At 41.4% G+C, this 15528-nt stretch overlaps 1 protein-coding gene across 4 annotated transcripts in view; it reads left to right on the top strand.

Annotated features, from left to right (window-relative positions):
- PBX1 (PBX homeobox 1) overlaps nt 1-15528 on the top strand; it is a 315670-nt gene that overhangs the window by 258527 nt on the left and 41615 nt on the right. For 2 of the 4 annotated variants that reach the window (XM_074389863.1, XM_074389862.1), the window contains 2 exons: nt 3225-3337; nt 4670-4759. In XM_074389863.1, the coding sequence (XP_074245964.1) occupies nt 3225-3337; nt 4670-4759 (203 nt within the window). The remainder of the gene's footprint in view (nt 1-3224; nt 3338-4669; nt 4760-15528) is intronic. The other 2 variants (XM_074389865.1, XM_074389864.1) reach the window with 1 other exon arrangement.

Below are 15528 nucleotides of genomic sequence, written 5' to 3'. Positions count from 1 at the left end.
TGTTGTTTTGTGGTTTTAATTTTTTGTTGTCGTTGTTTTTCTCTAACAAATTTAAGTCTCCTGAAGATTCTTTAGAGTGGAAATGCAATTTTCAGGAAATTGTCTAATGAAAATGGATGTGAACACATTACCACATCATGATGCTTGCCCAAGCAAATGCATTAGAATCATAGGTGACCCATTATTTTTTCTCTGCCTAGTTGAGTGCAGATTTAGTTCTGTACATGCCCCAAATGTCGGGGTAGCAGTTTAAATAAGCCGCTCGCCTTCCTTCCCAAACCAAATTCAGGACCTTTTAAGCAGCAAGCACATTTTAAAATGTGCCTCTAATAGTAGCTGATGGCTTCAAAACAGCCTGCAGGTAAGGTTTCTGAATGATCTTCTCAGCAAGCCAAGTCATTCTGTTTCAGCTCTTTGAAAATACCATAGCACCTCCAAGAGAGCTCATTCACTATTTGTCTGTGGAACTTGAGCTTCCCAGGAGGTTATCCATTCCATGATAAATTCTTTCCAACTTGCTGTGCTGGGTAAAGAATATGTCCTCTCCTTGTCGTTTAGATGTTTGTGTGGACTTGTCTGCTTTATTGTGGTATTAGAGACACGTTGTCTCTTCCCTCAGCACAATCACTGCTTCTAGATACTTATCAGAGAGTGAGAAACCATGGCAATATTGTACATGGGTGTACAGACACAATGAAATGCTGAAACAGCACAGTCAAGATCGCAAGGGAATGTTTCTGCAATTACTGCTCCGATACAAATGCACTTGTACATGAAGGACATTTTTGTGTGCATATTTATCTCTGTGTACATTAGGCAGCTAGACATATTTACAATTCATCTAGGCACATGTATTTTTAACATCACCTGTGTCAATTGCAGTGTGTGTCTTGTAAATGGTACATTCCATGCCTTCATGTTTCTGTGGATGCCGTGTCATTGGGTATCACGTAGCCCTTTAGGGGATTTCTCCCATTTCTAAGCTTGTGTACTAATTTCTTAAAAAAAAATCGGTCAAGGTTATAGTCCTTATATTTAGGCTGAAGGGGCTAGATTTACCACAGTAGAACCAATGGAATCTGGGTGGTACCAGGATGGACCTTAAGGCTGATTCTGTGGATGATGAGACATCATCTAGAGATGATGAAGAGAAGTAAAATACCTGGACTTCAACTGGGGAGTTGGGTGGGGGAGTCTGATGACATATAACAAATTATAATTTGGGTTCTTGGAGCTGATTCTTCTTGGTTGTGATGACATCTAAATATGAGCATGTATTGTAACACATTACAAAATGGCTTTTATTATTTAGGTTATATCTGTGATTACAAAATTATTTGAGAGGGATAGAACCAGTATATAGAGCCATTATATATCTACATGTGAGAATGTATTCTGTGCCACACATTGTTTCATTCATATGTTCAGGAATACAGTTCCAAAGATATCCATATTAATGGAAGGAAGTTACAGACCCAAGGCTTTGTCCCACTGACTGGGTATAAGCCACACCTGATCAGATCTTAATACCTGTTTTGCTAAAGCCCTACCATTCTAGTTCCTTTCAGATGAGCTAAACAGAGAAATGTGGGCCAGATGAGACAGGACAAGTCTCAAAGAGATGAGGATGGCATAGTCCTTTGGTTGATGCTTGAGTTCTCCTCCAACCCCCCAAAAATGCATTTTTTTCCCCCCGGGAAAGAAAGAATGAGAAGGGAGTTAGTTAGAGGATTGCTTTATTTAGTAAGATACCTAGTTTTTGGCATGTGAATGAACATCCCACAGGACAAAGAAAATTTGAGTTTTTTTCTTTTAACGGGGAGTTGTCCCCAGGTTTATAAATCATCTGGTTTCCCTAAATGGCTCTTGCTTTTAAAGTATGAAAATACCGTGAATAGTATAGATAGATACCATAGATAAATAGTGCATCGTGTCAGAGGTTAGAATTCATCATTTGTTAAGTGGTCTTTCTATGTGAGGAAAAAGGCCTCTCTTTCACTTAGCTGCTCCTCTTCCTGTGGGGCAGGAGAGCTCTCGGAGCTCAAATCCCTACCTTAGCAGAAGAGAAAGTGTCAGAGCTGAGGCATGAATCATTGTTGGGCGATTCCACACTGATGATGGCTGTCTCAGGACGTGAGGGCAGGAGCACAATTTGAGCAATATAGGGTTAGAAATAATAGAGCGCAACTGACCTGGGTCCCTAAGGTCTCTCCTTTTCCAGGCTAACGTCATGTTTTAACCAAACCTTGCACGTTGAGCTTTCTTTCCTAATGCGCTGACCTGCACGATGACTTCAGTTTAATATTAAGCTTTTGCAAGCCCTTATGCTTAGGTTGAAGGTGCGCTAGGTTTACCCCAGTGGGACCAGTGGAACCTGGATGGTGCTAGGGGGGACCGTAAGGCTAACTCTGGATGATGCCTCTGTCTCTGTGAGGTGAAAGCAGATGGCTAATGGCCCTTCTTGTGGCCCACTTACTGCTGTCATTCTTATTAGCAGCAGCAGCGACATTTCATATTTCATGCATGCTTGAGAATTCTTGACCCATTATATTGTTTTCTCCATAGTCGTAGGTGGCAGAGGAGGGTAGATCACTCCCACATATTCTTAGAGTCCTCAAGGTTCCTTGGGCTGTTGCCACCCTACAGGAAATTTCACCTTCATTTTAGAAATTAAGAATGTCAGTAGCCCCATATCACAGAGCCAGCCTGGTGTGTGACATTGCCTCCATACGCTCCCTCCCAGGTGCTGCTCCTCACAGGGGAGGGGATGGTTTAGCAATAGCGTATTTAGAATCCAGGTGAATAGTTTATGTGCTCTATCATGGTGGCAGAAGTACCATTGATCAGCCCATTGTCTCTATCTTGTGGTCCCCTGGCCTAGAATTTTAGAGGCATCGAAGAGAGATCCTAGGTCTAGAAACTACACTCCAGATAGACTAAGTTGGGAAGAATAAATGTTCCCTTTCTCAACTTGAAGTTGCTAAGGGGAAGCAGTTCTATTGACAACTTGCAGTGAGGTGTGGCTTCACATAACATAAGCAATATGCACCCTTTATTGCTTGCTCTGTTCTTCATGCTACTAACCAGACTCTGTTGGTGTTATTTTTATTTTAGTTTTTATTCGTGGGGGTTGCTTTGCATGTCATTCTTCCTCTTGGCTGTTAGTTATGGGGTTTGAGCCTTTTCCTTTCTGTGATTCAGGTGCCTCACTCTTTCCTTTCCAGGTTCTTCCAGTTCTTTTAACATGTCAAACTCTGGAGATTTGTTCATGAGCGTGCAGTCACTCAATGGGGATTCTTACCAAGGGGCCCAGGTTGGAGCCAACGTGCAATCACAGGTAGGGACCCAGCCAATACGCCACCAGGTGAATGCCTTAGAGTCCAAGAGCCCTCAGTTGTATTGGACTTCCTGCTTCTGTCCAGAGAGAGAGAGAAAGCTAGAGAGATCAGAACCAAAACCAAGACAACCATTGTCATGGGGAATCTCGTCCACACTTGTGAATGCATTTGGCTCTGGCTTTTCAGTTGTACCAGGAAGGCAGGAGAAGAACAGTAAGCACAGGGCAAGGTGACAGAGGCACATCAGGCAAGTGGAACCAGCATGTACTTTATTCGCCAAAGGAAAAAGCAGGTGGTATTCAGGATGTTATCCCAGTTTCCAGGTCTCCCTTTCATGTATTGGTTTCCCGTGCTCAATATTTATCAGACGAAGAAGTAATTAACAAGCAGGCAAATAGATTACTACCTGATATTTTCATTTTAAGCTTTAAAAACGCCCAGCCAGGTTGACTAAATTCATCTTCTTAGTCATCCTTGAGGTCAAGGGACTTCAGTTTCCGGTGATGAGTAGAAGTCCACAGTGGGAAGCAAAATCAAGCCGTGTAATGTCAAACCTTAGTGCTCCACAGTAAACAGATTTCCTTCATGATACTTCAGGAAGCCATCCTCCTATCTCAGCATGAAACGTGATGTGAGAGGGTAAAGTAGTAGGCTACGGGTCAGAATTATTAGGGAAGTTCTGAGCCTGTCAGTCCAGTTTCCCACCCTCCATGCGGAACAGGAAGCATGACAGCCTGGAACAGACCAACTGGTCAGCGATTCACCCCTTTCTTGGGAAACAATGCCTGGAAACAAGTTTGAAGTGATATGGTCAGGCTTTGGTCTAGTGACTAAACAACCAGCCATCACTTAAGTCCTCAGAAAATACAAGGTCTCAATCAAGTACTGCTCTCTCTCTGAGGTGGCTGCCCAAACCTCCTCTAAACAGAACCTTTGTTTTTATAGGATACCCGGCAAAGGAGCAGCTATATAGGATGATCCGTAGGGAAGAAAAGTGGGGAGAAGAGAAAATTCCTTCATGCTCTCCCCTCCAGCCCCCTCTATCATCCTGATCCCTACCGTCTCATGCAGACACTTTGAACGAGTTTCAATGTGGGGATCCCAGTTTTCTTTTACCATTTTACTGTCTTGCTTACTGAACTCAGAACTCATTATGGATTTGGCATACAGAGGAGGCTAGCCTCCGTCTAATGGACTCTCCCAGGATGACTGTCTGCAAAATGATTACATTAACGTGGCATGCCCAAATGGTGGCCTGCCCGATGATGATCTGCCTCCCTTTCCCTGCACCTCTCTTACTAATTTCTCTCTGTTGTTGTTCATCTGTTTAGGTGGATACCCTTCGCCATGTTATCAGCCAGACAGGAGGATACAGTGATGGACTCGCAGCCAGTCAGATGTACAGTCCGCAGGGCATCAGTGTAAGGAAACAACCCCCTCCCCTGCCCCTGCTTTGTTTTTATTCTTTCACTGCCAATTATTTCAAAGCCGTAGGGCCCAGAATGCCACTTAGTAGGGCTTATCTTAGCTTTACGGTCACCCAGTTTCTTGTTTCTGTATCGGTCATGCCATCGGCAGCATTCTACCCACAGAAAAAAGTGGCGACTGGGCAGGCTTCATGCAGGCAGCTGGGGTCTTGGGCTGTCAGACGCAATCAGTTTTCGCATGGCACCTGCGGCCACATGCGTTCAGCTGGAGGGGCTGCTAAACAGGTGACACCTAGTACAACAGTGGTAGGAAATGTGACCACAAGCTGGGGCCTGGGAACCTGGGAAGTGAAACCAGTAGCCAAAATCCATTGCATCCGCGTCTGTGGTCTGAAAAAATATGTGTATTTTTCCAATCTGTCTATGGACGATTAAAAAGAAAATTAACACAGAAGCTCGGTCTGTGGAGGGGATGGGGAGGGGTGCAGACCATCTTCTACTTGTTCTTGGGTGCGCTGGCGGCTCCTGACTAGCATGAAAATTCATAGCGACAAGCTATATCGCACAGAGTGAAATCGATCAGACAGACACAAGGAGAACCGAGTGTGGATTTGGGACAGCAATCCAACTTGATTTCTCAGATCAATCGTCTGCTTTCTCAGCAGCGGTGACAGCAAGCTGGGACAAGAGGGCAGCTTGGAAAAGGAGGCTGTTTTTTAGATCAGGGATGATTCCTGGACTTTTAGAGGTCACAAGAGGCTCAAGTAGAACTATTGGCTCTTAGCTATTGAAGAAAGGTATGGATGATGGGTGATGATCATTCTTGTTGTTTGTTTTTGTTGCTATGATTAAAGTAAATGAGGGATGGAAGGAAGAAGAGCTAGGTGTGATTTATTAATGTAATCTGTACTAATGGAGATATCATGTCTGCAGTGAAGGAGGTGATGGCCCCTTCAACTCTGTGTTGGTCAAGTCATACATGGTTCTGTCTGGCTTGGGAGGATTAAGAAAATATCAGTTATTTCTCAGTAAGGTGAGGAATGGTTGAACACATTAGGAATTCTTACCTCATAAAAGAGAAAATTTGGGTGGTACATAATAGCGTAAGGCATGCTAACACTATTAGATTCATCACGAATGATCTAAAGGGGTTAGGCTAGGATAAGACTAGTGAGTAGCTGATTCAGAGAAACAGGTTTCACTTCAACATCTGTTAGACGTTTCTCACAGAAAGAGTCCTCCAAAGAAGGGGTTGGCTATCTTGAGGAGTTCCCTATCATTGGAAAATTCAAACATGGCTTGGCTAGCTACTTGGTAAGGAGGTTGCAGAAGGAAATCAAGCACCAGACTGTGGTTGTCTTGGTGACTTTCAAGGCCACTTACATTAGGGAGTCTTTATTTTCTACCTTTTTCAGGCAAAATCCCCTCTGAGTTTATACAATATTTGTCAAGTCTCCTCTGAAAGAGAAGGAGAGAACTCAAAGTTAACCCTGTTAAACAAATTCTGGACAGTCATGTTACTTTCTAGGAAGGATTTTTAGAGCAAAGAGATTCTTCCCATTTTATGCTTGTTCTAACTACATTATTAGTACCGCATTGATGGCTTACTTGCTGCGAAGACTGCTTGGAAAAATACAAGAAGCCATTGTGGGAAAGTGGGTTCTCCAGAAGATTTCCAAATTAATGAAGTTGTTTGGGTTTGTCTCTGAGTACAGCTTTACACACACATGCATTGACGTATTTCCTGAATCTTTTGGGGATATAAGATAAACTTTTCCAGAGAAAGCTTTGCTCTGTGCATAAGCAGAAGAGAAGAACATGAGGAAAGTACAGAGTTAGGGACAAGAATCTGGGCATACTCAAAAACGGAACTGAAGGAAGTCCACGTGACTAGGCAGGAAATGGGGCTGACACTTCTGTTATTTGGCACCTTTCTTTCCTAATTGGGGAGCATAGAAGAGAGAGAGCAGTCAGACTCTGGAGCTGGTGGGGGGTGGGGGGCGGTCAACACTGACCCCTCTGACATCATCTGGTGGACTGGGAATAATTTCTGAAATAGTGTAACCAAACATGTGCAGACAATTATGTCTGATTACATAAGCCCACCACAAAAACTAGGCTTGAAAATGCCGCTTGAAAGAGTCTCTCATTATGCATTAATTTTTTTTCCCATGAACTGTGGTTATTTTCTTTCTGGGCCTTTAATATGCGAGGTAAATGAATCAAAGGCTGACCATGGTATGTTCTTTTGATATCAGTTTTAAATTGTGCCACCTGCAGGAGGCTCAGCTTGTTATAGTGAGATGTATTTTTAGATGGTGGTATTAGATGCTGAGACGCGTGTGTATAGAGCAGGGCTATGACTGCCAGCAGGAGAGAGAGAGGAGACAAGCAGAGACAAGGACAGGAATGAAAGCTTTGAGCCAAGAAATAAAAATAAACAGTTCCTAACCCTGAAGCTGCAATGGAATTCCCAGCTGGGCTCTGGACTGTGTTTGATTCCGTGGAGGACATTTTCTGGGCAGCCTTTATCTGCTCTCCTGGCTGGGCTTTCACAGCACCCATGTCTTATCCAAGCAGCATCTATTTTAAGTCCTGTAAAGTGGAGACCTTGCCTTTAACTGACCACACAGCAATAGGATTGCAAGGTGCAGTGGTAAGAGTCCCAAAAAGGGACTGCTAGTCCTAGTAACTCGTGTGCCCATGGGCAAATACCGAATCTCTCTTCTGTAAACGGGGGCCAATAATCCTCACCCTTTATACCTCAAGGGCTGCCTTAGGGAAAATGAGAAAAGAAGTAGGAAAGAGCTTGACAAAGCAGAAATTCTTCCACATGAATGCAGTATGAAATTTTATAAGTGATAACTTTCTAAATTGACCTTTTTTCTCCTTTGATGTGAGCAGTTTTCTCAGTAGGTAGTTTCTAGTGAGGATAGGTTAGGACACAGTTGTCACTTTTCTCTTCTGATGGAAAGGTATGCTTTTGAGATGGATATAGTGTTCTATGCAAGGCCTAAAGACCCCCTTCCCTAGCCATGGTGAGAGTTAAATTATACCTCCTTAAGTACTTTGTGTTCTCATGTAACAAGGGGCAATGCGTACTAAGCTTAGAGTGACTCTGAAGTAATGGAGGGAGATTATTCCACTTCTCGGTCAATCAGACATACTTAAAGATTACTTAGCTATCACATTCTTCCCTATCCATTCTCACTGCCACCATCCTAGTTCTAGAAATTGTTCATTAACTAGACTGTTGCCATAACTTCCTCATCTCTGTTGCTGTCTCTAGTTCCTCCTGTCTCCCACACACATCCCCTGAAGTTTGTCATTCCTTGCTCAGAAATCTGTTGCCTACCCAAGCAAGCTCAAACCCTGAGTCCAACATTCAGGGTCTTTTACATCTGGGCCCAGTCTTCCTGGCCTTCTGCCTCATCCTCCTATCATCAAAATAAACTCTGGATGCCATTCAGTATGGTCAGCTCACCTTTAGCTCATTACCCATTTCCCCGCTTACGTTCACTCACGTGTGCCATCTACACAGATGTCCTTTCACTCCTACAACGCTTCTCCACTTCCCCGCGCCATCAAAATCACACTTAACTCTCAAGCCTGGCTCCTCCTTGGTGTCTTTCTTCTTAGTCCTTCTTCCCCGTCTTCTCTGTACTTCATCATATACACATAGTTCCTTTGCACTGTACATATGTGCACAGAAATTATCGCTGTGTCTTTCACTTTTGCATATGTGTATGATCCTAACATGCATATATTAGTTGCTCAAAACATGTTCATTGAATGAATACATCAGGGAGGAGAAGAAAAGATGCCACTAAGTTAAAAATGCTTTTTAATGACCAATAACCATGTCCAGTGTATCAGCTATAAAATATCTAGAGAGAATTATCATTTTAAATGCTTATCCACAAATATACTGTCTTTAAGGTCCAAAAATGTGCTTAAGTCTTTCTTTTTAGAAAAAATTTTCCAAACTTTCTGGCTGATGCATATTCTCTGAGAATAAGATTCAAATCTGCAGTAAGTATGTGAATTTATATGGTAATGATATGGCCGAGAGAATTATCCTCAGCAGTGGAATCATTCTTACTATGAATTTTTAAAAATTCCTTTCACTCCTCCTATCCTTATAGAGTCGCTGTGTTTCTCTACTTGCCTATACCTGTTTGTGGGATAGCCATGCATGTAGCGACATAACATTGTTGTAATTGGATTCTCGTTGCTCTGCCTACTAGATGTGTTACTGGAACCTCCAAGGACAACCTGGAGGGAGAGAGAAGCGACTTGAAACTAGGAAACTTAGATCCTTCTGGTGACTTTTCTTTTAAGGCGTTACTTCACCTCTGTGTTCTTGCTTCATCTGTAAAGTGTACATTTCATAAGCAAACCCAGAGCTCTCTTTCAGCTCAAAAACGCTAGAATTCTACAGTTATGTTCTTTGATTCTTACTGTTAGCTCAAGGGACACTGGACTAAATTGTAGATCATCCCTCCAGAAAACTCTTTCATTAGAGTTAGTAACTTCTATTCTTTCTAGCCAACCCCAGTGTTCAAATTATATCTTGAAACCCAAATGGGAAGGAAGACGTGCTCTCGTTACACAAACTTTTCCTTTTGAATTCCTTGGATATTTGTAGAAAGCATTATTACTATTATTATTATTATTATTATTTTGGAGACAGAGTTTCACTCTGTTGCCCAGGCTGGATTGCAGTGCACAATCTTGGCTCACTGTAACCTCCAATTCTCCTGTCTCAGCCTCCCCAGTAGCTGGGACTACAGGTGGACACCACCACGCCTGGCTAATTTTTGTATTTTTAGTAGAGATTGGGTTTCACCATCTTGGTCAGGTTGGTCTCGAACTCCTGACCTCAAGTGATACACCCACCTTGGCCTCCCAAAGTGCTGGGATTACAGGCGTGAGTCTTGCTCTGTCACCCAGGCTGGAGTGCAGTAGCATAATCTCAGCTCACTGCAACCTCTGCCTCCTGGGGTCAAGCAATTCTTGAGCCTCAACCTCCTGAGTAGCTGGGATTACAGGTGTGTACCACCACACCCAGCTAATTCTTGTGTTTTTAGTAGAGATGGGTTTTCACCATGTTGGCCAGGCTGGCCTCAAACTCCTGAGCTCAAGTGTTCCTCCCGCCTCAGCCTCCCAAAGTGCTGGGATTATAGGTGTGACCCACTGCACCTGGCCACTACATTTGTTTTAAAATTTGGTTTCTAGGAATGAATTTACTCTAGCCAGTCTTTGATGTAAATAGATACCCCTATGATTTTTCTTACTCAAAAGATTTGGTGGAGATGGAAATAAATGTTAGCACTATCTCTACAAAAGTACCATGCCATTAATTATAGTAATAGAAAAATAGAGAGGAAGCTTTTATCATTCTAAACTATAATATAGGTGTTTTTGTTTTGTTTTTATTTTCTCCCATGTTAGATAAGGGGGAAAACAGGAACATTTACCAAGTAAATAAATAGAATATAAATCATTAGGACAAAAATAGCCTTCTGTTTAAATGTACGTATTTCAGACATTTGGATACCACTAGGTTACTTAGTAATACTTGGCTACATGCCATAATGTTTTTAGGTTTTTTAAATTGCATTTCAGGTTTTGGGGTACATGTGAAGAACACACAAGATTGTTGCATAGGTACACATATGGCAGTGTGATTTGCTGCCTTCCTCCCCTTCACCTATATCTGTCATTTCTCCCATGCTGTCTCTCCCCAACTCCCCACTCCCTGCTGTCCCTCCCCTATTTCCCCCTGACAGACCCCAGTGTGTGATGCTCCCCTCCCTGTGTCCATGTGTTCTCATTGTTCAACACCCGCCTATGAGTGAGAACATGCGGTGTTTGATTTTCTGTTCTTGTGTCAGTTTGCTGAGAATGATGGTTTCCAGGTTCATCCATGTCCCTACAAAGGACACGAACTCATCGTTTTTGATGCATGCCATAATGTTAATTTTTTCTTAACTATTTCTAAGAGACCTCTTTCCACTTAAAGTATATGTTAAGTAAGATGTTGCCACATGTGGAATCGTAAGGCTGGGAACTGAGGGTAGTAATTAAAATTCACGTGTAAATCTTGGAAAACTCGTTTTAATTATACACAGTTTTAATTCTTCTATTTTACCAAGCTGAATTTGAATTTCAAAGGGATAAAAACATACCCAGATGTGCCCCGAGTTTGTTGTCTTGGGTACCTTCTGGTGCTATGATCAGAAACTAGTGAACAGCCTCAAAACTGAGAGGTAAAGAAAGCAAGGAAAATCAAGCAGTCTGAATGTGGCAGAACAGACCCTACAGGGTTTGAAGGCTGCAGGGATAGAGTAGTTAGACCCATGCCTTCAGGAAGCTAAGAGCCTCACTTTCCTTCGTAACAAAACCACTGGGAAACAAAGTAAGTAAGTGCCTTTGCTTTTTATAGGACCTTTAAACCTAACACCATAACAACCCTGAGACCAGAAAAGCATTTTATTTCAGCCCACAATGGTTGAAGAAGCAAAAAATGTCCCTGTATTGTGATTTCATATGCAATCCGATAAGTTTTTCCTCAGCTGCCAAGTGAAAGCCCTTAAAAGTACAGACAACAGGCCTGGTGCGGTGGCTCACACCTGTAATCCCAGCACTTTGGGAGGCCGAGGTGGGCAGATCATGAATGAGGTCAAGAGATTGAGACCATCCTGGCCAGCATGGTGAAACCCTGTCTCTACTAAAAATACAAAATTAGCTGGATACGGTGGCACACACCTGTAGTCCCAGCTATTCGGGAGGCTGAGGCAGGAGACTCTCTTGAACCCAGGAGACAGGGAGGTTGCAGTGAGCCATGATTGTGCCACTGCATTCCAGCCTGGTGATAGACTGATACTCCATCTCAAAAATAAAAATAAAATGAAGTGCAGAAAACAAATGAGATCGGATCATTCAATGAGTTATTAATGCATTCATTTATTCATGCATTCAATAAACATAAGCATTTTTTACCTTGGGGAATGAAGCTCCATCATGTTACATCCAGATCAAGTTGGAGAAACCCTGATGTCAGTCAGGGTACATTTCCCTTTTAGTCTTATTCAGCACTTTGTCTGGGATTGAATTTCCTGTTCCTAGAAGACGAGACCAAGGGAACTGACCAACTCTGTAGCCCAGGAAGGAATTTGAAATTAAATTATATGGCAGAAGCGGGGAATTTAGGACCAACCAGCAACAGTCTGAGAAAAGTACCAACCCCAACCACATACATATACCATGGAGTTAATAATATAGTAATAAGCATTCTTTTGTGGAAACTCCTTCTCTCTTTGTAGAGTTAGTTGCAATGACTTACGATCTTAAACCTAGTGATGTGATCACACTAAACATGATCACATTTATGCTGTTTGTGTGTGCATGTGTGTATGTACATGTACGTTCCACTTCTGCCTGTGTGACTGTGAACAAGTCAGTTTTTCTTGACGGGACTCAGTTTTCTGAATTCTAAAGAGGACAGTAGAGCTGGATTTTGTCTAAAACATTTTCCAATGCAGCTTCCATTTATAAACAAATTATTGTTTTTCCATTCTCAAGAAAATGCAAGATTGTGGTTCTGGAAAGATTCTCAACTGCAAAAGGGCAGTGTATGCCATGTTCCTTTCATTGGAATTGCTGTTTTATAGCGTCCTGCCCAGCCTGGCCCGCATTTGGCCCTCTAGCCGTGCTGCCCTCAGGCTAGGATCTGGTTAGCCGTTCCAGACTCAAGTTGGTCCTTCCTTCTGCTCTGTGAAGAAAAATCACAACCTCAAAGGGATAGTTTGTTTTTATGGTTGCTCCTGAAAGTGGCATGGTCCCTCTAGATGTCAGCAAATATTAAGGCAATTAAATACGCTGAGTTTAATTGTAGGAAACATTACCGTTGATTTCTGAAGATGGTCTTCTTCTTGCTGAGTCTGGCCTCACCCCTTCTTGCCTTTTGGGAAAGAGGTCCATGTTCTTAAACAAGCTTCCTTTTAGATAAAATATTAGACTTCTTTCACAGAAAAATCCCTTTGGTTTAAATTGGTAATTTTTAAAAATCCCAATTGCTGGCTTCATTTGAGTTTGAGGCAATACTTTTTCACATCTCTAAATATGCTTCAGTTTGACAGTATTAGTAAATAAATAAATAAAAATGCTTTATTCCACAAATGTCTGTTGAGATCCTTCTAATATCCAGCACCAGGAATAAATATACACATCAATAGGACATGGTTCTTGTACTTCATAAAGTCATAGAAAGCAAAAATAACTGGGAGTTATCTGGTTCAGTTATCTGATTCTCTGAAGGGGAAGAAATACACCAGCCAGGATAGTCAATATTATTTTTAAAAATTTGGTGAGTGGCCATTGTAAGGGGTATTTACACACATGTAACCATATTCCTACTAACTATAAACATATGAATTGCTTATAAGCATGACTGACATTTGATATTCTTATATAGATGTTGCGAGTGACTAGCAAAAGCAGTTCTTTCCTTCTAGAACTGTGCTGTCCAGTGTAAATTTTTTGCCTTGATAGAAATGTTCTATTTTAGCACTGTCCGATAAGTTAGCCATTAGCAACACATGGCTATTGAGGGCTTGAAATATGGCTGGTTCGTTATCCTCAGCAAACTAACACAGGAACAGAAAACCAAACACTGCGTGTTCTCACTTATAAATAGGAGCTAACGATGAGAACACATGGACACATGGGTGGAACAACACACACAGGGACCTGTTGAGGGGGTTGGGGGAGGGAGAGCATCGGGAAAAATAGCTAACAAATGCTGGGCTTAATACCTAGGTGACAGGTGCAGCAAACCACCATGGCACACGTTTACCTATGTAACAAACCTGCATATCCTCCACAGGTACCCCAGAACTTAAAAGTTGGAAATAAAAAAAAGAGAAGTGTTGGGCATGAGGTCCAAAAGAGAATTGGTGTCAACTAAATACTGTTAACATACAAGATATGACAATAAAGAATTAATACAGATCAGCTGCTAGATATAAAGATGTATATATATAAACAAGCATGTTTTTCAAAGTAAACATCTTGAAGCTTAAAAAAAAGAAATACGGCAATTTTGAAAGAGAAAATACATGTTTAATTTTATTTAATTTAAAGTAATTTAAATTTTCAGTAGCCACTTAGGGCTAGTGACTACCATGTTGCCTAGTGAAGTTGTAGATGCTCTGCTGGTTATTTGGTAACTGTAACTTGGTAAAGTAAGTCAAAAGAATAAATGTGATGGCGTGCAAGAGTAACATAATATAAATAAAACTAGACAATTAAATAGAAAATATAATTTAAAAATTAGAATAGCTAAGAACTAAGAAAAAGAAAAGTAGGAAGGAAGAATGTAATCAGTTACAAAGCACTGGAAGAATAAAATTGGCAGGAGGGTGATAAAACCTCATGTAAATTGCAAAATGAAGGTTAAAATGAAGCCACCAAAGGTGCGGTAATGGTCTTAGAGGTGTGAGCACTCTGTGCAAACAGTAGACTTCCTACTACAAAACATAGAAAAGCATGCTTTCTGCTGAAACCAGCTTTTCCTGAAATAGAGCTCTTTATTAAAAATTAATCATATACAAGAACTTAACTCCAGATAGCATAATAATTTGCTTTCAACTATGAAATAATATGGAGGAAGATTTAAACTATAAATATAGAAATACCTACATTCATTATGGGTTTTTTTAAAAAATATCTTTTAACTGTGTCAGCCACTAATTCATCTAACCTAATAATTCTTCAAGCCCAAGCAGGACATGTTTTTGAACTCATCTTGAACTCTTTAAGTCTAAACCCTGTGGGGCTTCCATACGATAGAGGCTCTGTCAAGTCTCCCAGGTGACCTCAGCCTTTGCTGGCAGCCTCTGCTTCGTGATTTCTTCCTCCCTGCCCTGCTAGTCTATTCCAAGGATGGTCTGCAGATCAACAACATCACCTGGGAGCTTGTGAGCCATGCAGAATCTCAGGCCCCACCCAGACCTATTAAATCAGATGCTACAATTTAACCAGATCCCCTGGCAATTGTTAAGCACAGGAAGTTTGAGAAGCTGTGCTCTAGTGTGTAAAGTCTACAGGCTCTCCGGGGCTTACTGAAGAGAAGGAATTACATAGCTTTATTTGCGTTAAGGATACAAATGTTTCAAACATATGGAAAACTGGATAGAATTTTGTGGTAAAATCAGTATTCTCACCACCTAGATTCTATCATTAATATATAACTCTACTGGCATTGTCATATCGGCACCCTTTTATCCTTCTCTGCATCCATCAATCCATCTTGATTTTTTTTTATTCATTTCAAAGTAAATTGCAGATGACAGTGCATTTTCTCCTAAGTAAATATCCTGGCACATGTATCATTAACTAGAGTTCAATATTTATTTGCAGTTTTCTTCTCTTCTGGAACAAAATTGTATACAATTAAATGTGCAAGTCATAAGTATCCATTCTCTGAATTTTGACAAATGTAATACACTTGTATATAAGTTTGCTACCCTTTGTTTTCTTGTGTCTACCCCATTCTTAAAGTTTACAAAACAAAATAAGAAGGAAATGGAAGGACGGGGCACATAGTTGTCCACAGAATAGTCTGTTCTTTTCCAAGCAGCCAAGGGCTCCCTCCCTTCCACCTTCTACCCTCAGCCCCTCTTTCTGTCTTATAGCCAAGCATTGCTAGAAAGGCCAATTTAAATCAAATGAGGTGGTTTACTCTACAGTTGTCTCAG

This window comes from Saimiri boliviensis, chromosome 19 (assembly GCF_048565385.1).
Source record: "Saimiri boliviensis isolate mSaiBol1 chromosome 19, mSaiBol1.pri, whole genome shotgun sequence".
Lineage (NCBI taxonomy): Eukaryota > Metazoa > Chordata > Mammalia > Primates > Cebidae > Saimiri > Saimiri boliviensis.
The sequence above is the reverse complement of the archived record's forward strand: the minus strand, read 5'-3'. Positions and strand labels throughout refer to the sequence as shown.